This window comes from Triticum aestivum, chromosome 1B, assembly GCF_018294505.1.
Source record: "Triticum aestivum cultivar Chinese Spring chromosome 1B, IWGSC CS RefSeq v2.1, whole genome shotgun sequence".
Taxonomy (NCBI): domain Eukaryota; kingdom Viridiplantae; phylum Streptophyta; class Magnoliopsida; order Poales; family Poaceae; genus Triticum; species Triticum aestivum.
In genome coordinates this window covers 46319888-46346480 of record NC_057795.1, presented here as the reverse complement: position 1 = coordinate 46346480, position 26593 = coordinate 46319888, and the positions used below count along the sequence as shown (strand labels likewise).

General features: G+C 43.0%; 3 protein-coding genes across 3 annotated transcripts; 1 reads left to right on the top strand and 2 right to left on the bottom strand.

The window, feature by feature from the left end:
* Positions 1-4882: 4882 nt before the first annotated feature.
* LOC123086102 (pectinesterase inhibitor 12-like) lies at positions 4883-5525 on the bottom strand. The gene has a single exon (XM_044507809.1). The coding sequence runs from the start codon at positions 5496-5498 to the stop codon at positions 4956-4958; it is 543 nt and encodes a 180-aa protein (XP_044363744.1). The 5' UTR covers positions 5499-5525; the 3' UTR covers positions 4883-4955.
* A 5328-nt stretch (positions 5526-10853) lies between these two features.
* Positions 10854-12359, top strand: LOC123076809 (probable glutathione S-transferase DHAR1, cytosolic). The gene is made up of 3 exons (XM_044498951.1): positions 10854-11003; positions 11722-11913; positions 12016-12359. The coding sequence occupies exons 1-3, from the start codon at positions 10854-10856 to the stop codon at positions 12100-12102; spliced, it is 429 nt and encodes a 142-aa protein (XP_044354886.1). The 3' UTR covers positions 12103-12359.
* A 13024-nt stretch (positions 12360-25383) lies between these two features.
* LOC123086101 (pectinesterase inhibitor 12-like) lies at positions 25384-26026 on the bottom strand. Its single transcript, XM_044507807.1, has one exon. The coding sequence runs from the start codon at positions 25997-25999 to the stop codon at positions 25457-25459; it is 543 nt and encodes a 180-aa protein (XP_044363742.1). The 5' UTR covers positions 26000-26026; the 3' UTR covers positions 25384-25456.
* Positions 26027-26593: the final 567 nt, after the last annotated feature.

Below are 26593 nucleotides of genomic sequence, written 5' to 3'. Positions count from 1 at the left end.
TCCAATGAGTGTTGATGCTCGTGGCAAGTATCGTTATTTTCTGACCTTCACAAGATGATTTGAGCAGATATGGGTATATCTACTTGATGAAACATAAGTCTGAAATAATTGAAAGGTTCAAAGAATTTCAGAGTAAAGTGGAAAAATCATCGTAACAAGAAAATAAAGTTTCTACGATCTGATCGCGGAGACGAATATTTGAGTTACGAGTTTGGTCTTCAGTTAAAACAATGTGGAATAGTTTCACAGCTCACGCCACCTGGAACACCACAACGTTATGGTGTGTCCGAACGTCGTAACCGCACTTTATTGGATATGGTACGATCTATGATGTCTCTTATCGGTTTTACCACTATCGTTTTGGGGTTATGCATTAGAGACAGCTGCATTCACGTTTAAAAGGGCACCATCTAAATCCGTTGAGACGACACCGTATGAACTATGGTTTAGCAGTAAACCTAAGCTGTCGTTTCTTAAAGTTTGGAGTTGCGATGCTTATATGAAAAAAGTTTCTACTTGATAAGCTCAAACCCAAATCGGAGAAGTGCGTCTTCATAGAATATCCAAAGTTAACTATTGGGTACACCTTCTATCACAGATCGGAAGGCAAGTTATTCATTGCTAAGAATGGATCTTTTCTAGAGAAGGAGTTTCTCTCGAAAGAAGTGAGTGGGAGGAAAGTGGAACTTGATGAGGTAACTGTACCTGCTCCCTTATTGGAGAGTAGTTCATCACAGAAATCTGTTCCTATGACTACTACACCAATTAGTGAGGAAGTTAATGATGATGATCATGAAACTTTAGATTAAGTTACTACAGAACCTCGTAGGTCTTCCAGAGTAAGATCCGCACCAGAGTGGTACGGTAATCCTGTTCTGGAAGTCATGTTACTAGACCATGATGAACCTACGAACTATGAGGAAGCGATGATGAGCCCAGATTCCACGAAATGGCTTGAGGCCATAAAATCTGAGATATGATCCATGTATGAGAACAAAGTATGGACTTTGATTGACTTGCTCGATGATCAGCAAGCCATGTTAAATAAATGGATCTTCAAGAGGAAGACGGACATTGATAGTAGTGTTACTATCTACTAAGCTCGACTTGTTGCGAAATGTTTTCAACAAGTTCAAGGTGTTGAATATGATGAGATTTTCTCACTCGTATCGAAGCTTAAGTCTGTCTGAATCATGTTAGCAATTGCCACATTTTATGAAATCTGGCAAATGGATGTCAAAACTACATTCCTTAATGGATTTATTAAAGAAGAGTTGTATATGATGCAACCAGAAAGTTTTTGTCAATCCTAAAGATGCTAACAAAGTGTGCAAGCTCCAGCAATCCATCAATGGACTGGTTCAAGCATCTCGGAGTTGGAATATACGCTTTGATGAGTTGATCAAAGCATATGGTTTTATACAGACTTTTAAAGAAGCCTGTATTTACAAGAAAGTGAGTGGGAGCTCTGTAGCATTTCTAATATTATATGTGGATGACATATTGTTAATTGGAAATGATATGAAAATTCTGGATAGCATGAAAGGATACTTGAATAAGAGTTTTTCAAAGCAAGACCTTGGTGAAGCTGCTTACACATTGAGCATCAAGATCTATATAGATAGATCAAGATGCTTGATAAGATTTTTCAATGAGTACATACCTTGATAAATTTTTGAAATAGTTCAAAATGGAACAGTCAAAGAAGGAGTTCTTGCCTGTGTTACAAGGTGTGAAGTTGAGTAAGACTCAAGACCCGACCATTGCAGAATATAGAAAGAGAATGAAAAGTCATTCCCTATGCCTCAGTCATAGATTCTATAAAGTATGCCATGCTGTGAATCAGACCTATTGTATACCTTGCTCTGTGTTTGGCAAAGGAATACAATTTTGATCTAATAAGTAGATCACTGGACATGGGTCAAGAATATCCTTAGTGAGGACTAAGGAGATGTTTCTCGATTATGGAGGTGATAAAAGAGCCCGTCGTAAAAGTTACAACGATGCAAGCTTTTACACCAATCCAGGTGACTCTAAGTCTCAATCTGGATACATATTGAAAGTGGGAGCAATTAGCTAGAGTAGTTCCGTGCAGAGCATTGTGGACATAGAATATTTGCGAAATACATACGGCTCTGAATATGACAGACCCGTTGACTAAGCTTCTCTCACGAGCAAAACATGACCATACCTTAGTACTCTTTTGGGTGTTAATCACATAGCGATGTGAACTAGATTATTGACTCTAGTTAACCCTTTGGGTGTTGATAACATGATGATGTGAACTATGGGTATTAATCACATGCAGATGTGAATATTAATGTTAAATCACATGGCGATGTGAACTAGATTATTGACTCTAGTGCAAGTGGGAGACTGAAGAAAATATGCCCTAGAGGCAATAATAAAGTTATTATTTATTTCCTCATATCATGATAAATGTTTATTATTCATGCTAGAATTGTATTAACCGGAAACATGATACATGTGTGAATACATAGACAAACATATAGTCACTAGTATGCCTCTACTTGACTAGCTCATTAATCAAAGATGGTTATGTTTCCTAACCATAGACATGTGTTGTCATTTGATTAATGAGATCACATCATTAGGAGAATGATGTGATTGACATGACCCATTCCGTTAGCCTAGCACTTGATCGTTTAGTATATTGCTATTGCTTTCCTCATGACTTATACATGTTCCTGTAACTATGAGAATTATGCAACTCCCGTTTACCGGAGGAACACTTTGGGTACTACCAAACGTCACAACGTAACTGGGTGATTATAAAGGAGTACTACAGGTGTCTCCGAAGGTACATGTTGAGTTGGCGTATTTCGAGATTAGGTTTTTGTCACTCCGATTGTCGGAGAGGTATCTCTAGGCCCTCTCGGTAATGCACATCATTATAAGCCTTGCAAGCAATGTAGCTAATGAGTTAGTTACGGAATGATGCATTACGTAACGAGTAAAGAGACTTGCCAGTAACGAGATTGAACTAGGTATTGGATACCGACGATCAAATCCCGGGCAAGTAACATACCGATGACAAAGGGAACAACGTATGTTGTTATGCGGTTTGACCGATAAAGATCTTCGTAGAATATGTAGGAGCCAATATGGGCATCCAGGTTCCGCTATTGGTTATTGACCAAGAATAGTTCTAGGTCATGTCTACATAGTTCTCGAACCCGTAGGGTCCGCACGCTTAAGGTTTCGATGACAGTTATATTATGAGTTTATGAGTTTTGATGTACCGAAGGAGTTCGGAGTCCCGAATGAGATCGGGGACATGACGAGGAGTCTCTAAATCGTCGAGACGTAAAGATCGATATATTGGATGACTATATTCGGAGTTTAGAAAGGTTCCGAGTGATTCGGGTATTTATCGGAGTATCGGAGAGTTACGGGAATTCGCCGGGGAGAAGTATTGGGCCTTATTGGGCCATACGGGAAAGAGAGAGGGGCTGCCTAGGACAGGCCGCGTGCCCCCCAAGGCCTAGTCCGAATTGTACTAGGGGGAGGGGCCGCACCCCCTCCTTCCTTCCCTTCTCTCTTCCCCTTCCTTCTCTCCTACTCCTACTAGGAAAGGAGGAGTCCTACTCCCGATGGGAGTAGGACTCCCGCCTTGGGCGCGCCTCCTCCTCCTTGGCCGGCCCTCCCCTTGCTCCTTTATATACGGGGGCAGGGGGCACCCCATGGGACACAAGTTGATCTATGGATCGTTCCTTAGCCATGTGCGATGCCCCCCTCCACCATATTCCACCTCGGTCATATCATCGCGGAGTTTAGGCGAAGCCCTGCGCCGGTAGAGCATCATCATCGTCACCACGCCGTCGTGCTGACGGAACTCATCCCCGAAGCTTTGCTGGATCGGAGCCCGGGGATCGTCATCGAGCTGAACGTGTGCTGAACTCGGAGGTGTCGTACGTTCGGTACTTGGATCAGTCGGATCGTGAAGACGTACGACTACATCAACCGCGTTGTGCTAACGCTTCCGCTTACGGTCTACGAGGGTACGTGGACAACACTCTCCCCTCTCGTTGCTATGCCATCACCATGATCTTGCGTGTACGTAGGAATTTTTTTGAAATTACTACGTTCCCCATCAGGCACGGGAGGGGCAGTGGTGGCAGTAAAGAGCCTCTGCAGGTAAAGATGAACTGATGAGTTAGTGCATCGTGGAGGCGGAAGGGTTAGGCGCGGTGGTCGGCCAGGAGAGCAATCGGTCATGGCGACGCGCGGCGCGGACGGGTTAGGCTGGTCATAGTGGGGAGTAACTTAGACTAGTAACATGCATGTGTTACTAGTCTATGTTACTACCTCTACAGTGCATAGTATCATAGATTAGTATCATAGGTGGTCTCATTTATTGCCATGCATGACACATAGTAGCATCACATTTATTATGTTACGGTATCTACCTATGTTACTATAACCATCTCTCTCTTCTTTAATTGCTTGCCACATAAGCATGTTTGCGAGTCCCAAGTATATGATACTACTTATGTTACCCTCACTATGGCCAGCCTTAGTGTTGGCTGGCCTTTGTCTCATTTTGTGACTGGCCTGAGTATACGACCTTTGAATCCCTTAATACCTCTTTAGGATTGGTTGTTACGAGGGAACAACCTTACCGTGTGGGATTGCGAGATTAAACGGGAGGGGGTCCTTTTCTTCATGTACCTGGTGCTATGGAACTGTGACCGAGACTAAATTGTTGGTTTGGTGCTAGATCAGTGCACATATGTCGAAATAGGAGCTATCGCGCTTGGTCGCTTTCGGCACTAGAGTACCCAAGTTGCCTAGTTGGTAAGACTGTTCTTTTTTGTGTTGTGAAGCTCCGTAATTCACAGCTGCATCCAGGACCAAAATATGTTGCTAGATGACCTGCTCATTCATTATTGACGGGGGATTGTACATATGAGAAGAGATTGATTTCGGACGGATCACTTGTGTATAAGAAGGCCAATGAGTTCACCTGCGACGCCACAACGCTCTGTCATCTGTTGATCTATGTTTGTCACGGGGGACTTCTTGTTGATCCCCTTGAACGCATCCTCGCATCTACCACCGGCGCCCTTGGTACCCAACACGAGATTCCTTGCGCCGACATAGTTCCCGCCATCAAAACCGGGGCGAGCGTCGATCTCAAGGTCGTTGGCGGCATCAACATAGGCCCCGAGGCAGATGTTCAACGCGCCTCCTTCAGGTGTGCCTTGGACATCCTTGGCTAAGTTGTGGATGACCTCGACGTTGTGGTCAGCAGTGTTAATTGCGACCTGCAGTGCGGCGCTGGCAAGGTCGTGCTCGGTGGTGGCGTAGGCGCTCTTTGGGTCGACGTTCAACACTGCCAGGCACAACAAGGCGTTTGTGGTCTTCTTGCATGTCTTGACGAGGAGGGTGGCGTCGGCATCGATGGCAGGGAAACCAAAGGACAAGGCCGCAAGCACAATAAGAACAATAGCTATGGATCTTGTTGTGTTCGCCATTGCAGTTTTCAGTTTGCACCTGGCTGGGCGTTGTTGTGTTGGTGTAGTATATGTGACTCTTTCATCTATATATGTAAGACATGCGCAAGGGAAAATCCTTATGATAGGATCCGCCTGAAGGATGGTATATTTATTCCTTTCTCTACATCAAATTTAATAGCAAACTGAATTAGTCTAGCGAATCAAATAGTGATTTAGTCACTTAAATGTGCAATATACCAAATCAACAAAATAAATGTACTCTATATACTTTCACTGAGTTTAGAAATCCCATCCTAGTACCTTTTCTTTACTAGTCAATGTGTACGTGCAATGCACGTTAATTTGGAAGTATATTAAGTGCATGCAGATATTAAGTAGGATATTATTTGCGTGTTATTATGTGATTAACACTATGTTTGGCATGAAATTAACTGCACACTAAACGTGTTGAGCGCTCGACATTGAAGCAGTCTAGGTCATTGGATTGATATGATTTGATGACCGAGATTAATTGGATCTGCCTCTTTGGGTCTTTTTATATTGGTATAGATGAAAGAAAATACAAATCTTCAAAAGAAATCCTATCAAATCAATTAATAATGTAAAATTGTGCTCTCAATAGATAAGTAGTAAATGTACCGACATTAATTGTAGCAAATCAAATATATTGTGATTTTGGTTCAGTGCCTTTTTTAGGGAAGATTTTTGTTCAGTGCCGATATATTTGCTCACCGGTTGGGCAGTACGAGTTCCCTAATGTACGGTTTTCTAGGTTTCTCGGCCCAGTTTTTCTGTTACATTTTTTCTGCTCAAGTATTGATTTTGATTTTTCTTTTCTTGCTCATTAAAGGCAAGAAATACAAACCTTTATTTACGCTTGTCATGATATTTTAGAAAACTGTTTTTTTGCAGGAGGAAAATTGACTGTGCTCTTCAAAAATGGGTATCATTTGTTTAAAATTATTAATAGTGTATTTAGAAAAACTTCAATGCTATCTTGAATATATTTGTTGTGTATGAAAAATATATTTGAATTTTTCAATGAGTATTTGGGAAAATATTCAAGGCTTATTTGAAAAATTAATGTTGTGCATTTGAAAAGTACAATGTCTATTTACAAAAATATTCAACATCTTTTCAAATATTCAACGTGTAATTGTATAATGGTCACTGTGTGACCAGAAAAATGTTTGTTGTTGATTTTAAAATGTTTATCATGGATTTAAAGAAAATTCATGTAGGGAACCAAACAAGCAACACTAGTTGGACCACGTGGAACTGGGTGGCAAGATTGCAGAAGACCCCACAAAACCTTTTTTCAATATCAACTTCATTATTATGTCCATACGGTTAAAAAATAATTAAACAATAGTAATAATAATGTCAGGCTGTTACTGCCCTTACAACTAGCACCAGGCGGCGTCATCTCGCAGAGCTACTGTGGGGACATCTGTCGCTATTCCGGCAAAAGAGGAAAATGGACATCTATTGCTACGAGCTGTAGATAGGCTTCGTCGTCAGTTGAATCGTTCCTCCCTTCGAGGAGATCGAGCGCGCCAAGTTGGGAGTTGTTAGAGAAAATACAATAAGGTACAGTCAGCAGGCTATAAGGAGTAAAGTAACATTTCTATGCTTACTTGGAGGAGAGAGGATAAGAGAGAGAATGTAAACGGGTTCTCATGCAAGAGCCATCCGCAGCACATGCTCCTAGGCACTATGTGAGAGTGGAAGGTGGTTCATGTATTAATAAAACTAGATGATACCCCGCGCGTTGCTACGGGACTTGTAAGTATACTATGTAAAGCTATAAAGCTAATTCATAGATGTGATACTATATTGGAAATAAATAGGATGGTAGACACGGTGATGGAGTACAGTTGTGATAATAGACAATATTGTTGCAGCTAACTATAAGGTATAAGCTTATTACATATACCGACGGATAAGAAATTCTCTATGATATGATGTAATATATGTTTATATAAAAGAACGATCTAGAATCTAATGTGTAATATTTGTGTCATGCCAAGTGCTTGTAGATGAGCCTTTTGACAGAAAACAAAAACCTAAGAGGGGGAGATAAAATGTCAAATACAGATTGCAATTCTGATGTTGTGATACATATCTCTCTGGTTTGCACCTCTGTGTAGTAAATATGGATTAAATATAGCAAATAAAAATCAGCAGATGCAACTTTGTGGTGATAAATAACAACATTCATTGTCCCCACGATAGATATACCTTGAAGATCATTTTATCATAGCTATGCTTGACGGGCTGATGGCAAGAAAAAGTGAATTCATAATGATGTTTGATGGCTCTCATCTATACCCAGAGAAAGGCGAACCTGACCCGCGGGGAAGAGCAGAAACCTTTGATTTGGGTGACAAAAGTGATTACTACTATTGACATCGGATAAATTTAGTGATATGGTGCTTGAGTTGAAACTCGAACATAGAGTAGCAAAGAGAATGGTAAGCATCAGAACAAATTTGTCAGCTGCACAGAAATATGAATATATACATACACAACATCAATTCAGTAAAAAAGAAATTGGTACAAATATGCTGGTGTAAATTAAAGATTAAAAATATATTTTGATTGGGAAATCATAGGCAGAGGTATAACTCCCAAGTCACAAAACAGAATGTCCCGATATGCCATGCAAAAAGGTACAGCTTCATAAGAAAAAGAATCTTCAATAATAGACTACTTTCCAGTAGATGTTTCTTTGTCCCATATGATAAAGCATATCATGTTCAAAGAAAAGAAAGCCCACCAGGTACCACACTGAAATGTTAACTATATTAGGGCAGGAACGTACCTTGAGTTTATAACGCATTTGTGGATCATTTGCTAGGACAGATAGAGACATGCGCTGCCTGTAAATTTGGTAGGTCAATAATTAAAATATTCCGCACAAAAAAATTGAATCTCTAATTGAAGTGCATACTTCTCCCAACAAAATCAGTTGTTCATATGGAAAGAAATTGGGAGCGAGTCAATATTATGGAAGAGTAAGATAAAGAAGGGTGGTACCTGCGAGGATGGAGCTACACTATCATGAAGAGACAAGGTCCTGAGTGATTGATGCGAAGCCGCACCCTGATGACCCAAAAGTGTAGGGAATCTATCGTAGTCCTTTCGATAAGTAAGAGTGTCGAACCCAACGAGGAGCAGAAGCAAATGATAAGCGGTTTCCAGTAAGGTTTTCTCTGCAAGCACTGAAATTGTAGGTAATAGATTGTTTTGTGATAAGATAAATTGTAACGAGTAACAAATAAATAAACTAAATAAAGTGCAGTAAGGTGGCCCAATCCTTTTTGTAGCAAAGGATAAGCCTAGAAAATTTCTTATAATGAGAAAAGAGCTCCCGAGGACACATGGGAATTATCGTCAAGCTAGTTTTCATCACACTCATATGATTCGCGTTCGGTACTTTGATAATTTGATATGTGGGTGGACCGGTGCTTGGGTGCTGTCCTTACTTGGACAAGCATCCCACTTATGATTAAACCCTATTGCAAGCATCCGCAACTACAAAAAAGTATTAAGGTAAATCTAACCACAACATTAAACATATGGATCCAAATCAGCCCCTTACGAAGCAACCCATCATCTACTTATTACTTCCCAATGCCTTCCTCTAGGCCCAAATAATGGTGAAGTGTCATGTAGTCGACGTTTACATAACACCACTAGAGGAAAGACAACATACATCTCATCAAAATATCGAACGAATACCAAATTCACATGACTACTAATAGCAATACTTCACCCATGTCCTCAGGAACAAACGTAACTACTCACAAAGCATATTCATGTTCATAATCAGAGGAGTAATAATATGCATTAAGGATCTGAACATATGATCTTCCACCAAGTAAACCAATTAGCATCAACTACAAGGAGTAATCAACACTACTAGCAACCCACAGGTACCAATTTGTGGTTTGGATACAAGATTGGATACAAGAGATGAACTAGGATTTTGAGAGGAGATGGTGCTGGTGAAGATGTTGATGGAGATTGACCCTCTCCCGATGGGAGGATCGTTGGTGATGACGATGGTGATGATTTCCCCCTCCCGGAGGGAAGTTTCCCCGGCAGAACAGCTCTGCCGGAGCTCTAGATTGGTTCCGCCAAGGTTCCGCCTCGTGGCGATGGAGTTTCATCCTGTAAGCTTGCCCACGATTTTTTCCAGGGTAAAAGCCTTCATATAGCAGAAGATGGACACCGGAGGGCCACCAGGGGGCCCAGGAGACAGGGGCGCGCCCAGTAGGGGTGGGCGGGGCCCCCACCCTCCTGGCCAGGGTGTGGGCCCCTGAGGTGTTTCTTCCGCTCAATAATTCTTATTAATTCCAAAAATAAGTTTCGTGGAGTTTCAGGATTTTTGGAGCAGTGCAGAATAGGTTTCCAATGTTTGCTCCTTTTCCAGCCAGAATTCCAGCTGCCGACATTCCCCCTCTTCATGGTAAACCTTGTAAAATAAGAGATAATAGCCATAAGTATTGAGATATAATGTATAATAACATCACATAATGCAATAAATATTGATATAAAAGTATAAGACAAAATGGACGTATCACACCCGGACGCACCAAATCCTGAAATAAGTGCCAATACAACAAAATCACTCCAGAATCCTATCTTGCTCCCCGCAGAAGCAGGTCAAACTGCATTTTTTGGGCCCAAACTCCAACTTAACCACTATACTAATTCTCTACACTGATCCTAAGAAAAAAAATACTACTCCCTCCATTTTTATATACAAGGCCACAAACTCAGATTACAGGTATCAAGGTAAAACTTAATGCAAGCTTGCTTTTCTTTTCGTTTACTGGGATAATTAATACGCTACATGCATGCAAGAAAATTGAGTGGAGGAAGTAGGTAGTGTCATTATGACTGCAAGCATGCAAGTAGTAAACAGGTTGCTAGTACGAGGAAATATCATTAATTCTTTCCTCGATTACTGTTGGTGGCCTTGTATAGATGCAAAATATATATTTCATAATGGCCTTGTATAAGTAAATGAAGGGAGTAATTCTCAACACATACACCCGAAATCCCGAATCCATAGTCAATCACGCAGAGAAGCGACCACACACACAAACAACAGCAGCTACGGGTTCCTCCCAGATTCGTCCAGGCTATTCACCAGGCAGCCCATCTCCTTTCTGAATACCCTTCCCCTTCTCCTGTATGGGATGCAGTGCTGCTGCTGGACACGATACGATATCTCGCACCACCCTCCCTGATTTCTTCCTCCCCGGCCATGGCGAGATCCCATAGCGGGCGAGTCCCTATCTCACCGTCGGGACGGACGTCATCGGGGTGGAAACCGGCGTGTCCCCGTCTTCGAGCTCCTGCATGAGGAATCTCCTGAGCGACGCTCCCATCCTCGAGCGCCGCCGCTTTCCGCTCGCTCCCCTGCACGTCGCCATCCCAGTCGCCGTTGATGAGCTACAGAGCTTCCGCATCCGCCGCACCTCCTCTATTTCCTCTATTTCTCGGTTCTGTGTGAGCACGGAGGAGTAAATAGATAGGGGGAAAAGCGACGTGATCATTCGCTCGGTTGGTATTCCAACACGAACGCGCAACACTTTCGCATTTGTAGGGTAACGGAGGGCGGACTAATCAATGAATGTCGCGGTGCCTCCGGCCGTTTTTCGTGTGCAGGCACTGAAGGAAATATGCCCTAGAGGCAATAATAAAGTTATTATTTATTTCCTCATATCATGATAAATGTTTATTATTCATGCTAGAATTGTATTAACCGGAAACATGATACATGTGTGAATACATAGACAAACATATAGTCACTAGTATGCCTCTACTTGACTAGCTCATTAATCAAAGATGGTTATGTTTCCTAACCATAGACATGTGTTGTCATTTGATTAATGAGATCACATCATTAGGAGAATGATGTGATTGACATGACCCATTCCGTTAGCCTAGCACTTGATCGTTTAGTATATTGCTATTGCTTTCTTCATGACTTATACATGTTTCTGTAACTATGAGAATTATGCAACTCCCGTTTATCGGAGGAACACTTTGGGTACTATCAAACGTCACAACGTAACTATGAGAAGTATGCAACTTCCATTATATCCAATTTTACTATCCAAGCACTTATCCTCTCTGGAGATGACACAGTGCAATAATTTCATTTTGTCCCATTGCCTTATCGTGCAAGATGTGGGGCCTTTGTTTGTTCAATCTGAACATCTAGCCTGATCTTACCAAACTTATGCTAACGACACTATCAAAACTGTGCTGGCAGGGACCCTACATTGGTGGGGCGAACGTGTCCGCTGCTGATCTGAGCCTGGCCCCGAAGCTCTACCATCTCCAGGTCGCCCTGGAGCACTTCAAGGGCTGGAAGGTCCCGGAAACTCTGACCAGCGTCCATGCCTACACCGAGGTACGCCAACGCTCAAAGCGAAACACACGCTATCTTCTTCCATTTCCAAATCTTGTCCATGGATGAAGTCGCTGATGGTCACCCTGTTTTTCCTGCACGCAGGCTCTCTTCAGCCGCGAGTCGTTCGTCAAGACCAAGGCGACCAAGGAGAACCTGATCGCCGGGTGGGCGCCGAAAGTGAACCCGTAAGCTCCCCCGCCGCCGCTCGGAGACCGCCACCCCCGTTGTGTCGGTAGTGATGGGCTGTAGTAGGCCTCATCTGTCTAGGTTGGAATAATGCGAGCGAGCCTTGATGTGCTCTGGTTGTCGCAATCGTGCACTTGCTTGTGTGGGTGTGTGTGGGTGTTATGTGCGTGTTCTGGTGCAGGCAAGAGTGCAAGTATATGTGGTGTGAACCTCTTTCCGTATGAATGAATAATGGAGCTGCGTAAAATTCGGATTTGCCATGTCAGATGTTGTTATGCTGTAGCGAGTGGACGAGCACCTCCGAGGAAGTAAGATGTGGTACGCCGTTTCTTCAGGCCAGTGGTGTCTCCGATGTGGGCAGGCAGCAGCTTCTGCATCAGCAGTGGGAAATAATTGACACTGCGAACGTGTGACCATGGATGGATTCCTCCTAGTCGAAAGTAATCATTCTCTTCTACTAGAAAGTACTCCCTCCGCTTTAATAATCTAGAAAATTGCCCCCCTCACTTGATTCAACAAATTAAACTCTTTCTCAAAATCAGGCCACCTACACCGGCCTCCATTGAGCATCTTTCACAATTCTTCACCCTATGGACGTTGCTCCAAGAGGTCCACCTTGATGAGCTTGCCGACAATGACATCCTTTGAAAACACACGGCTTCCGAAAACTACTCCGCGGCCTCCGCGTACAGGGCACAGTTTATGGGCTTGGTCCTCTCCCCCATGGACCAAATGGTTTGGAATGTTTGGGCCCCTCCGAAAGTCAAGTTTTTTGCTTGGCTCGCGCTTCAAGATAGGATCTGGACTGCAGACAGATTGCAGAGACGAGGCTGGCCAAACTGTGGCCCTTGTCCCTTGTGCAGAGGGGTGCAGGAATGCGGTCCCCATCTATTTTTCAGATACCGCTTCACCCTCAGGCTCTGGAACATGGTGATTCAGAAGCTCTGCATCCACGACGTGGACACGTCCACATGGCACTTGTACGACTCCATCAAGGAATGGTGGGCGAGTTTGAGCGCCGAGGACACCGCCAACCGAAGAGCGAAGGCTTCGATAACCATGTTGGTTTCATGGGTGATCCGGAATGAGCGTAATGCAAGGGTGTTTAGACAGAAGAGTGCCCCTCTGCATGTCTTGCTAAACAATGTGATCGAAGAGTCTAACCTTTGGGTTAAAGCCGGGGCGAAAAATTTAGGGTCTTTCTTATTGCGAGAGTAATTGCCATGCCGTTTCTTGGCACTGTGTTGTAACAAACTCTTTCTCCTCCTCATTTTATATAGAGACAAATCTTTTGCCCCCGTTAAAAAAAACAATCAGGCATTAGCTTCTTCAAAAATTAAAACTTCAATACCGGATTCACTTGATCTAAAGGTGGTTTTGGCACATGAGGCAGGTATTTTACCTAATTTTGACCAAAAATTTAAATTGTCTAGAAAAAAATTTAAAAAGTATGTAAAATCAAAACTACCATGCTGACCAATCTGCGGAAATTTCAAACCTTTTTGACAAGGAAAACAACTGCCCTCAGCCGATTGATAATCACCATGCGTCTGCCACCTCCGTTGCGTGCCACACATCCTTAGCATAAAGGCAAGTGCAAGCACTTAAGTCTACAACAACCTGTTGTTGCAAATTTTGGCGGCAAGCGAGTACTATGATGTTCACCTCTTGACAAGCAGATCTAAAAAGAATTTTCTAATTCAATTTCAGCCATTTTTAGGGTCAAATTTCAACCATGGATGGGTTCTTTTTTTAAATCGCCACGGTGCTGCTGCGGCGGGATACACAGACTGGAGGAGACAGATAGTCGCTCTGACGAAGCTGGAAGAAGTGGAGATCAATGGCTTCGGAGGATACACGCACGAGTTTGAGTTGCTGGAGCAGATATTCAGTTGTGCGCCCGTGCTTAAAAGAGTGATTCTCAAGCAGCCGCCTCAGGTCCAACCAAACCTCGATGCGGAGATTTACAAAATGTTCAACGCGCATCCTTTACTCGAATGTTACCTCTTGACTAGCAAAATACCCGTGCATTGCAACGAAATACGAGATAAAATATACGATATAGTGCATGTTGAATGAATTCATATGTTTTAGTCTTTCAGTGAAACATTTGCCGTCTGTCGTTGCTCCACTTAGCCATTTTGTGTTGCTTCTCAAATTCAAGCAATTCATCGTCAATGTTCTATTTGCTATCCACAATAGTATGAAAATACTTTAAATATAAAATAAAAAAGTGCTGAAAACCTGATGAATCAAAAAAGTGAGACAAAACCCAGAAACAAATCAGCTCAGACCCCCCAACGTGGAGGGTAACTGGAAAAAAATCGTGGCGTAGCCTCAACTATTTAAATAAAAACATTTTAAAAAATCAAACTCAAAAAAAGATACGTGCATGTGAGAGCAAAATACCTCTGGGTCTCTATCTACTACTCCCTCCGTCCGAAAATACTTGTCATCAAAATGGATAAAAAGGGATGTATTTAGAACTAAAATACATCTAGATACATCCCCTTTTATTTATTTTGATGACAAGTATTTCCGGACGGAGGGAGTACTTACTTATAAAAGACCAAACATGATCTTCTCTAAGCACACCCCATAAATGTACACGGATCCATTACCGTCTAATGATTAGACCTACTAAACTTAATCGAACGGCTAGACTTAGCCTAATACATTATCTGTGTGCAGTTAGTAATTTACATTGACTGACCGTACTCCATCGTAGAGGAAAATAACATACTCCGCGCCCCACGTCCTGCAATCACGCACGCAAAAAAAGAGAAGAAACAATCATCCATCAAGAGACCGAAACAACGCAGACGAGGAGTCGTCTTCGATCTCGACCGCCATGGCGATGAATTTCTCGCTTGAGATGTTACCGACCAATGCTAAGATATCACGAGGTGTGCAAAACCCAGTAAGTGTTAAACCAAAGACGCATCCGCTAGGTTTCTTGAAGGTTTATGTAGGTGCCGCAGTCTCAAGGGCTCATAACAAAGGTGCTGCGGCGGCGGTTTAATCACAAACTTGGCAGACCCATTTTAATCGCAAGCAAACCCATCAACCATGGATCAGTAGCAAAGATTTCGAATGTAGCTTGGGTGTTTGATCTTTTTTTCTCGTTTCTGGTTTATGTGCACTGTACTACCTATGTCATGATACCTAAGATGTTGAATGCAATTGGATTATTTTCTTCCGGCTTTGTGGGTTCAAGCACTTCGAAAGCTGGACCATCTTCTCTTGTCAGTCTGCCATGCTTGAGATGTTTGAAGGACGCTCACATTACATTTCAAACATTTCATTCAATTGCTGCCTCACAACTACTCATTCTAAAACTTCACACCATGAAAGCATCCTTTTCATTTTAGTATCAATCATGTGTATGTGCTGCTATCAATTTTGTGCATGAAATAGTATGATGCTATGGGAAGTATGGTTGTGGTGGGCTACCATATATGAAGTTATGTTTGAGTGTGAATCCATCAAGCATCCTACCGACCGACCCCTTAAATATGTCATGGTTCTGGTGCAGCAGCAATGGAGGTGGTAGAAACCGGATCCCTACCAGGGCGTGGTCTCAGGTTGTAGGGGTGGAAGGAGGGATGGCGTGGTCGCCGGTGCTGGGGCCCCGTCGTTGCGTGCACGAGAGAGAAAGAGTGGGCGCACGGGCGGCGGCTAGGGTTAGGTCTCCCAGCTCCCTAAGGAAGCCGAGCAAATATGACTGCTTCTTGCTTAATCCCAAAACGGGTCCTTACACGAGTTTATATAATCCTCCTAATAAGATAATTGGGCGAAGCCCCTAATAGCGATAAGATAAACTGGGCCACAACTAACTGGTCATAACATCTCTCCCTGAAAGTGCGTTAAGTCGACTAGAGGAGGGGTGAATAGGCAATTTTTATAAATTCGTCACTGAGGAATTTCAGGGTGAGGAAATTCCTAAGTCACGAACTACAAGCAGCGGAATAAGTACTCAGGTATAAGCATAACAGAGCAATAGCATAGTCATTGTCGGCGTCCTGGATTCGGGGGTATCTAGCCCTGTCTACCTGCGGCCCATCACGTGGCTTCATCGACGGTCTGGTACGGCCCAGCTTCAACACCAACGCCACAAGACCCTCGTGAGGGGCCAAGCCTCGCGAGGCGGGCGACTGATGTGATTGACATGACCCATTCCGTTAGCCTAGCACTTGATCGTTTAGTATATTGCTATTGCTTTCTTCATGACTTATACATGTTCCTGTAACTATGAGAATTATGCAACTCCAGTTTACCGGAGGAACACTTTGGGTACTACCAAACGTCACAACGTAACTGGGTGATTATAAAGGAGTACTACAGGTGTCTCCGAAGGTACATATTGAGTTGGCGTATTTCGAGATTAGGTTTTTGTCACTCCGATTGTCGAAGAGGTATCTCTGGGCCCTCTCGGTAATGCACATCATTATAAGCCTTGCAAGCAATGTAGCTAATGAGTTAGTTATGGAATGATGCATTACGTAACGAGTAAAGAGACTTGCCAGTAACGAGATTGAACTAGGTATTGGATAACGACGATCGAATCCTGGGCAAGTAACATACCGATGACAAAGGGAACACCATATGTTGTTATGCGGTTTGACCGATAAAGATCTTCGTAGAATATGTAGGAGCCAATATGGGCATCCAGGTTCCGCTATTGGTTATTGACCAAGAATAGTTCTAGGTCATGTCTACATAGTTCTCGAACCCATAGGGTCCGCACACTTAAGGTTTCGATGACAGTTATATTATGAGTTTATGAGTTTTGATGTACCGAAGGAGTTCGGAGTCCCGGATGAGATCGGGGACATGACGAGGAGTCTCGAAATGGTCGAGACGTAAAGAATGATATATTGTACGACTATATTCGGAGTTCAGAAAGGTTCCGAGTGATTCGAGTATTTATCGGAGTACCGGAGAGTTACGGGAATTCGCCGGGGAGAAGTATTGGGCCTTATTGGGCCATACGGGAAAGAGAGAGGGGCTGCCTAGGACAGGCCGCGCGCCCCCCCAAGGCCTAGTCCGAACTGGACTAGGGGGAGGGGCCGCACCCCCTCCTTCCTTCCCTTCTCTCTTCCCCTTCCTTCTCTCCTACTCCTACTAGGAAAGGAGGAGTCCTACTCCCGGTGGGAGTAGGACTCCCCCCTTGGGCGCGCCTCCTCCTCCTTGGCCGGCCCTCCCCTTGCTCCTTTATATACGGGGGCAGGGGGGCACCCCATGGGACACAAGTTGATCTACGGATCGTTCCTTAGCCGTGTGCGGTGCCCCCCTCCACCATATTCCACCTCGGTCATATTGTCGCGGAGTTTAGGCGAAGCCCTGCGCCGGTAGAGCATCATCATCGTCACCACACCGTCGTGCTGACGGAACTCATCCCCGAAGCTTTGCTGGATCGGAGCCCGGGGATCGTCATCGAGCTGAACGTGTGCTGAACTTGGAGGTGCCGTATGTTCGGTACTTGGATCGGTCGGATCGTGAAGACGTAAGACTACATCAACCGCATTGTGCTAACGCTTCCGCTTACGGTCTACGAGGGTACGTGTACAACACTCTCCCCTCTCGTTGCTATGCCATCACCATGATCTTGCGTGTACGTAGGAAATTTTTTGAAATTACTACGTTCCCCATCAGTGGCATCCGAGCCTAGGTTTTATGCGTTGATGTTATATGCACGAGTAGAACACAAGTGAGTTGTGGGCGATACAAGTCATACTGCTTACCAGCATGTCATACTTTGGTTCGGCGGTATTGTGAGATGAAGCAGCCCGGACCGACATTACGCGTACGCTTACGCGAGACTGGTTTCACCGTTACGAGCACTTGTGCTTAAAGGTGGCTGGCGGGTGTCTGTCTCTCTCACTTTAGCTGAATCGAGTGTGGCTACGCCCGGTCCTTGCGAAGGTTAAAACAACACCAACTTGACGAACTATCGTTGTGGTTTTGATGCGTAGGTAAGAACGGTTCTTGCTCAGCCCGTAGCAGCCACGTAAAATTTGAAACAACAAAGTAGAGGATGTCTAACTTGTTTTTGCAGGGCATGTTGTGATGTGATATGGTCAAGACGTGATGAGATATAAGTTGTTGTATGAGATGATCATGTTTTGTTGAAGTTATCGGCAACTGGCAGAAGCCCTATGGTTGTCTCTTTGTTGCATAAGATGCAAGTGCCAAATAATTGCTTTACTTTATCGCTATGCGATAGCAATAGTTGCAAGAGCAATAGTTGGCGAGATGACCATGTGATGACACATTAATATAGATCAAGATGATGAAGATCATGGTGTCGTGCCGGTAACGATAGAGATCATGACAGTACTTTGGAGATGGAGATCAAAGGCGCAAGATGATCATGGCCATATCATGTCACATATTTTGATTGCATATGATGTTTATCTGTTATACATCTTATTCTGTTTTGTTTGACGGTAGCATTATAAGATGATCTCTCACTAATTATCAAGAAGTGTTCTCCCTGAGTATGCACCATTGCGAAAGTTCTTCATGTTGAGACACCACGTGATGATCGGGTGTGATAGGCTCTACGTTCAAATACAAGGGTGCAAATCAGTTGCACACGCGGAATACTCAGGTTAAACTTGACGAGCCTAGCATATACAGATATGGCCTCGGAACACGGAGACCGAAAGGTCGAGCGTGAATCATATAGTAGATATGATCAACATAGTGATGTTCACCATTGAAACTACTCCATCTCACGTGATGATCGGACATGGTTTAGTTGATTTGGATCACGTGATCACTTAGATGATTAGAGAGATGTCTGTCTAAGTGAGAGTTCTTAAGTAATATGATTAATTGAACTTAAATTTATCATGAACTTAGTCCTGGTAGTATTTTGCAAATTATGTATAGATCAATAGCTTGCGTTGTTGCTTTCATATGTTTATTTTGATATCTTCCTAGAGAAAAATTATGTTGAAAGATGTTAGTAGCAATGATGCGGATTGGATCCGTGATCTGAGGTTTATCCTCATTGCTGCACAGAAGAATTATGTCCTTAATGCACCGCTATGTGACAGACCTATTGCAGGAGCAGATGCAGACGTTATGAACGTTTGGCTAGCTCAATATGATGACTACTTGATAGTTTAGTGCACCATGCTTAATGGCTTAGAATCGGGACTTCAAAGACGTTTTGAATGTCATGGACCATATGAGATGTTCCAGGAGTTGAAGTTAATATTTCAAACAAATACCCGAGTTGAGAGATATGAAGTCTCCAACAAGTTCTATAGCTAAAAGATGGAGGAGAATCACTCAACTAGTGAGCATGTGCTCAGATTGTCTGGGTACTTCAATTGCTTGAATCAAGTGGGAGTTAATCTTCCAGATAAGATAGTGATTGACAGAATTCTCTAGTCACCATCACTAAGTTACTAGAACTTCGTGATGAACTATAGTATGCAAGGGATGACGAAAACAATTCCCGAGCTCTTCGTGATGTTGAAATCGACGAAGGTAGAAATCAAGAAAGAGCATCAAGTGTTGATGATTGACAATACCACTAGTTTCAAGAAAAGGGCAAAGGGAAAGAAAGGGAACTTCAAGTAGAATGACAAGCAAGTTGTCACTCCCACGAAGAAGCCCAAAGCTGAACCAAAGCCTGAAACTGAGTGCTTACACTGCAAAGGAAATGGTCACTGGAAGCGGAAATGCCTTGAATATTTGGTGGATAAGAAGGATGGCAAAGTGAACAAGGGTATATTTGATATACTAGTTATTGATGTGTGCCTTACTAGTGTTTATAGTAGCTCCTGAGTATTTGATACTTGTTCGGTTGCTAAGATTAGTAACTCAAAACAGGAGTTACAGAATAAACAGAGACTAGTTGAAGGGGAAGTGACGATGAGTGTTGGAAGTAGTTCCAAGATTGATATGATCATCATCGCACACTCCCTATACTTTCGGGATTAGTGTTAAACATAAATAAATGTTATTTGGCATTTGCGTTGAGCATGAACATGATTTGATCGTGTTTATTGCGATACGGTTATTCATTTAAAGTTAGAGAATAATTGTTATTCTGTTTACATGAATAAGACCTTCGATGGTTATACATCCAATGAAAATAGTTTTGTTGGATCTCGATCATAGTGATACACATATTCATAATATTGATGCCAAAAGATGCAAAGTTAATAATGATAGTGCAACTTATTTGTGGCACTGCCGTTTGGGTCATATCGGTGTAAAGCGCATGAAGAAACTCCATAAAGATGGATTTCGGAATCACTTGGTTATGAATCATTTGATGCTTGCGAACCGTGCCTTTTGGGCAAGATGACTAAAACTCCGTTCCTCGGAACAATGGAACGAGCTACTGACTTGTTGGAAATAATACATACCGATGTATGTGATCCAATGAGTGTTGATGCTCGTGGCAAGTATCGTTATTTTCTGACCTTCACAAGATGATTTGAGCAGATATGGGTATATCTACTTGATGAAACATAAGTCTGAAATAATTGAAAGGTTCAAAGAATTTCAGAGTAAAGTGGAAAAATCATCGTAACAAGAAAATAAAGTTTCTACGATCTGATCGCGGAGACGAATATTTGAGTTACGAGTTTGGTCTTCAGTTAAAACAATGTGGAATAGTTTCACAGCTCACGCCACCTGGAACACCACAACGTTATGGTGTGTCCGAACGTCGTAACCGCACTTTATTGGATATGGTACGATCTATGATGTCTCTTATCGGTTTTACCACTATCGTTTTGGGGTTATGCATTAGAGACAGCTGCATTCACGTTTAAAAGGGCACCATCTAAATCCGTTGAGACGACACCGTATGAACTATGGTTTAGCAGTAAACCTAAGCTGTCGTTTCTTAAAGTTTGGAGTTGCGATGCTTATATGAAAAAAGTTTCTACTTGATAAGCTCAAACCCAAATCGGAGAAGTGCGTCTTCATAGAATATCCAAAGTTAACTATTGGGTACACCTTCTATCACAGATCGGAAGGCAAGTTATTCATTGCTAAGAATGGATCTTTTCTAGAGAAGGAGTTTCTCTCGAAAGAAGTGAGTGGGAGGAAAGTGGAACTTGATGAGGTAACTGTACCTGCTCCCTTATTGGAGAGTAGTTCATCACAGAAATCTGTTCCTATGACTACTACACCAATTAGTGAGGAAGTTAATGATGATGATCATGAAACTTTAGATTAAGTTACTACAGAACCTCGTAGGTCTTCCAGAGTAAGATCCGCACCAGAGTGGTACGGTAATCCTGTTCTGGAAGTCATGTTACTAGACCATGATGAACCTACGAACTATGAGGAAGCGATGATGAGCCCAGATTCCACGAAATGGCTTGAGGCCATAAAATCTGAGATATGATCCATGTATGAGAACAAAGTATGGACTTTGATTGACTTGCTCGATGATCAGCAAGCCATGTTAAATAAATGGATCTTCAAGAGGAAGACGGACATTGATAGTAGTGTTACTATCTACTAAGCTCGACTTGTTGCGAAATGTTTTCAACAAGTTCAAGGTGTTGAATATGATGAGATTTTCTCACTCGTATCGAAGCTTAAGTCTGTCTGAATCATGTTAGCAATTGCCACATTTTATGAAATCTGGCAAATGGATGTCAAAACTACATTCCTTAATGGATTTATTAAAGAAGAGTTGTATATGATGCAACCAGAAAGTTTTTGTCAATCCTAAAGATGCTAACAAAGTGTGCAAGCTCCAGCAATCCATCAATGGACTGGTTCAAGCATCTCGGAGTTGGAATATACGCTTTGATGAGTTGATCAAAGCATATGGTTTTATACAGACTTTTAAAGAAGCCTGTATTTACAAGAAAGTGAGTGGGAGCTCTGTAGCATTTCTAATATTATATGTGGATGACATATTGTTAATTGGAAATGATATGAAAATTCTGGATAGCATGAAAGGATACTTGAATAAGAGTTTTTCAAAGCAAGACCTTGGTGAAGCTGCTTACACATTGAGCATCAAGATCTATATAGATAGATCAAGATGCTTGATAAGATTTTTCAATGAGTACATACCTTGATAAATTTTTGAAATAGTTCAAAATGGAACAGTCAAAGAAGGAGTTCTTGCCTGTGTTACAAGGTGTGAAGTTGAGTAAGACTCAAGACCCGACCATTGCAGAATATAGAAAGAGAATGAAAAGTCATTCCCTATGCCTCAGTCATAGATTCTATAAAGTATGCCATGCTGTGAATCAGACCTATTGTATACCTTGCTCTGTGTTTGGCAAAGGAATACAATTTTGATCTAATAAGTAGATCACTGGACATGGGTCAAGAATATCCTTAGTGAGGACTAAGGAGATGTTTCTCGATTATGGAGGTGATAAAAGAGCCCGTCGTAAAAGTTACAACGATGCAAGCTTTTACACCAATCCAGGTGACTCTAAGTCTCAATCTGGATACATATTGAAAGTGGGAGCAATTAGCTAGAGTAGTTCCGTGCAGAGCATTGTGGACATAGAATATTTGCGAAATACATACGGCTCTGAATATGACAGACCCGTTGACTAAGCTTCTCTCACGAGCAAAACATGACCATACCTTAGTACTCTTTTGGGTGTTAATCACATAGCGATGTGAACTAGATTATTGACTCTAGTTAACCCTTTGGGTGTTGATAACATGATGATGTGAACTATGGGTATTAATCACATGCAGATGTGAATATTAATGTTAAATCACATGGCGATGTGAACTAGATTATTGACTCTAGTGCAAGTGGGAGACTGAAGAAAATATGCCCTAGAGGCAATAATAAAGTTATTATTTATTTCCTCATATCATGATAAATGTTTATTATTCATGCTAGAATTGTATTAACCGGAAACATGATACATGTGTGAATACATAGACAAACATATAGTCACTAGTATGCCTCTACTTGACTAGCTCATTAATCAAAGATGGTTATGTTTCCTAACCATAGACATGTGTTGTCATTTGATTAATGAGATCACATCATTAGGAGAATGATGTGATTGACATGACCCATTCCGTTAGCCTAGCACTTGATCGTTTAGTATATTGCTATTGCTTTCCTCATGACTTATACATGTTCCTGTAACTATGAGAATTATGCAACTCCCGTTTACCGGAGGAACACTTTGGGTACTACCAAACGTCACAACGTAACTGGGTGATTATAAAGGAGTACTACAGGTGTCTCCGAAGGTACATGTTGAGTTGGCGTATTTCGAGATTAGGTTTTTGTCACTCCGATTGTCGGAGAGGTATCTCTAGGCCCTCTCGGTAATGCACATCATTATAAGCCTTGCAAGCAATGTAGCTAATGAGTTAGTTACGGAATGATGCATTACGTAACGAGTAAAGAGACTTGCCAGTAACGAGATTGAACTAGGTATTGGATACCGACGATCAAATCCCGGGCAAGTAACATACCGATGACAAAGGGAACAACGTATGTTGTTATGCGGTTTGACCGATAAAGATCTTCGTAGAATATGTAGGAGCCAATATGGGCATCCAGGTTCCGCTATTGGTTATTGACCAAGAATAGTTCTAGGTCATGTCTACATAGTTCTCGAACCCGTAGGGTCCGCACGCTTAAGGTTTCGATGACAGTTATATTATGAGTTTATGAGTTTTGATGTACCGAAGGAGTTCGGAGTCCCGAATGAGATCGGGGACATGACGAGGAGTCTCTAAATCGTCGAGACGTAAAGATCGATATATTGGATGACTATATTCGGAGTTTAGAAAGGTTCCGAGTGATTCGGGTATTTATCGGAGTATCGGAGAGTTACGGGAATTCGCCGGGGAGAAGTATTGGGCCTTATTGGGCCATACGGGAAAGAGAGAGGGGCTGCCTAGGACAGGCCGCGTGCCCCCCAAGGCCTAGTCCGAATTGTACTAGGGGGAGGGGCCGCACCCCCTCCTTCCTTCCCTTCTCTCTTCCCCTTCCTTCTCTCCTACTCCTACTAGGAAAGGAGGAGTCCTACTCCCGATGGGAGTAGGACTCCCGCCTTGGGCGCGCCTCCTCCTCCTTGGCCGGCCCTCCCCTTGCTCCTTTATATACGGGGGCAGGGGGCACCCCATGGGACACAAGTTGATCTATGGATCGTTCCTTAGCCATGTGCGATGCCCCCCTCCACCATATTCCACCTCGGTCATATCATCGCGGAGTTTAGGCGAAGCCCTGCGCCGGTAGAGCATCATCATCGTCACCACGCCGTCGTGCTGACGGAACTCATCCCCGAAGCTTTGCTGGATCGGAGCCCGGGGATCGTCATCGAGCTGAACGTGTGCTGAACTCGGAGGTGTCGTACGTTCGGTACTTGGATCAGTCGGATCGTGAAGACGTACGACTACATCAACCGCGTTGTGCTAACGCTTCCGCTTACGGTCTACGAGGGTACGTGGACAACACTCTCCCCTCTCGTTGCTATGCCATCACCATGATCTTGCGTGTACGTAGGAATTTTTTTGAAATTACTACGTTCCCCATCAGGCACGGGAGGGGCAGTGGTGGCAGTAAAGAGCCTCTGCAGGTAAAGATGAACTGATGAGTTAGTGCATCGTGGAGGCGGAAGGGTTAGGCGCGGTGGTCGGCCAGGAGAGCAATCGGTCATGGCGACGCGCGGCGCGGACGGGTTAGGCTGGTCATAGTGGGGAGTAACTTAGACTAGTAACATGCATGTGTTACTAGTCTATGTTACTACCTCTACAGTGCATAGTATCATAGATTAGTATCATAGGTGGTCTCATTTATTGCCATGCATGACACATAGTAGCATCACATTTATTATGTTACGGTATCTACCTATGTTACTATAACCATCTCTCTCTTCTTTAATTGCTTGCCACATAAGCATGTTTGCGAGTCCCAAGTATATGATACTACTTATGTTACCCTCACTATGGCCAGCCTTAGTGTTGGCTGGCCTTTGTCTCATTTTGTGACTGGCCTGAGTATACGACCTTTGAATCCCTTAATACCTCTTTAGGATTGGTTGTTACGAGGGAACAACCTTACCGTGTGGGATTGCGAGATTAAACGGGAGGGGGTCCTTTTCTTCATGTACCTGGTGCTATGGAACTGTGACCGAGACTAAATTGTTGGTTTGGTGCTAGATCAGTGCACATATGTCGAAATAGGAGCTATCGCGCTTGGTCGCTTTCGGCACTAGAGTACCCAAGTTGCCTAGTTGGTAAGACTGTTCTTTTTTGTGTTGTGAAGCTCCGTAATTCACAGCTGCATCCAGGACCAAAATATGTTGCTAGATGACCTGCTCATTCATTATTGACGGGGGATTGTACATATGAGAAGAGATTGATTTCGGACGGATCACTTGTGTATAAGAAGGCCAATGAGTTCACCTGCGACGCCACAACGCTCTGTCATCTGTTGATCTATGTTTGTCACGGGGGACTTCTTGTTGATCCCCTTGAACGCATCCTCGCATCTACCACCGGCGCCCTTGGTACCCAACACGAGATTCCTTGCGCCGACATAGTTCCCGCCATCAAAACCGGGGCGAGCGTCGATCTCAAGGTCGTTGGCGGCATCAACATAGGCCCCGAGGCAGATGTTCAACGCGCCTCCTTCAGGTGTGCCTTGGACATCCTTGGCTAAGTTGTGGATGACCTCGACGTTGTGGTCAGCAGTGTTAATTGCGACCTGCAGTGCGGCGCTGGCAAGGTCGTGCTCGGTGGTGGCGTAGGCGCTCTTTGGGTCGACGTTCAACACTGCCAGGCACAACAAGGCGTTTGTGGTCTTCTTGCATGTCTTGACGAGGAGGGTGGCGTCGGCATCGATGGCAGGGAAACCAAAGGACAAGGCCGCAAGCACAATAAGAACAATAGCTATGGATCTTGTTGTGTTCGCCATTGCAGTTTTCAGTTTGCACCTGGCTGGGCGTTGTTGTGTTGGTGTAGTATATGTGACTCTTTCATCTATATATGTAAGACATGCGCAAGGGAAAATCCTTATGATAGGATCCGCCTGAAGGATGGTATATTTATTCCTTTCTCTACATCAAATTTAATAGCAAACTGAATTAGTCTAGCGAATCAAATAGTGATTTAGTCACTTAAATGTGCAATATACCAAATCAACAAAATAAATGTACTCTATATACTTTCACTGAGTTTAGAAATCCCATCCTAGTACCTTTTCTTTACTAGTCAATGTGTACGTGCAATGCACGTTAATTTGGAAGTATATTAAGTGCATGCAGATATTAAGTAGGATATTATTTGCGTGTTATTATGTGATTAACACTATGTTTGGCATGAAATTAACTGCACACTAAACGTGTTGAGCGCTCGACATTGAAGCAGTCTAGGTCATTGGATTGATATGATTTGATGACCGAGATTAATTGGATCTGCCTCTTTGGGTCTTTTTATATTGGTATAGATGAAAGAAAATACAAATCTTCAAAAGAAATCCTATCAAATCAATTAATAATGTAAAATTGTG

Bases quoted from the DNA above. Each gene is read 5' to 3' on its own strand.
- LOC123086101 (XM_044507807.1), bottom strand. From the start codon at position 25,999: ATGGCGAACACAACAAGATCCATAGCTATTGTTCTTATTGTGCTTGCG.
- LOC123076809 (XM_044498951.1), top strand. From the start codon at position 10,854: ATGAGGAATCTCCTGAGCGACGCTCCCATCCTCGAGCGCCGCCGCTTT. The intron at 11,004-11,721 runs GTGAGCACGGAG...CTGAACATCTAG, and splicing joins CCTCTATTTCTCGGTTCTGT to CCTGATCTTACCAAACTTAT. The intron at 11,914-12,015 runs GTACGCCAACGC...TCCTGCACGCAG, and splicing joins GCGTCCATGCCTACACCGAG to GCTCTCTTCAGCCGCGAGTC.
- LOC123086102 (XM_044507809.1), bottom strand. From the start codon at position 5,498: ATGGCGAACACAACAAGATCCATAGCTATTGTTCTTATTGTGCTTGCG.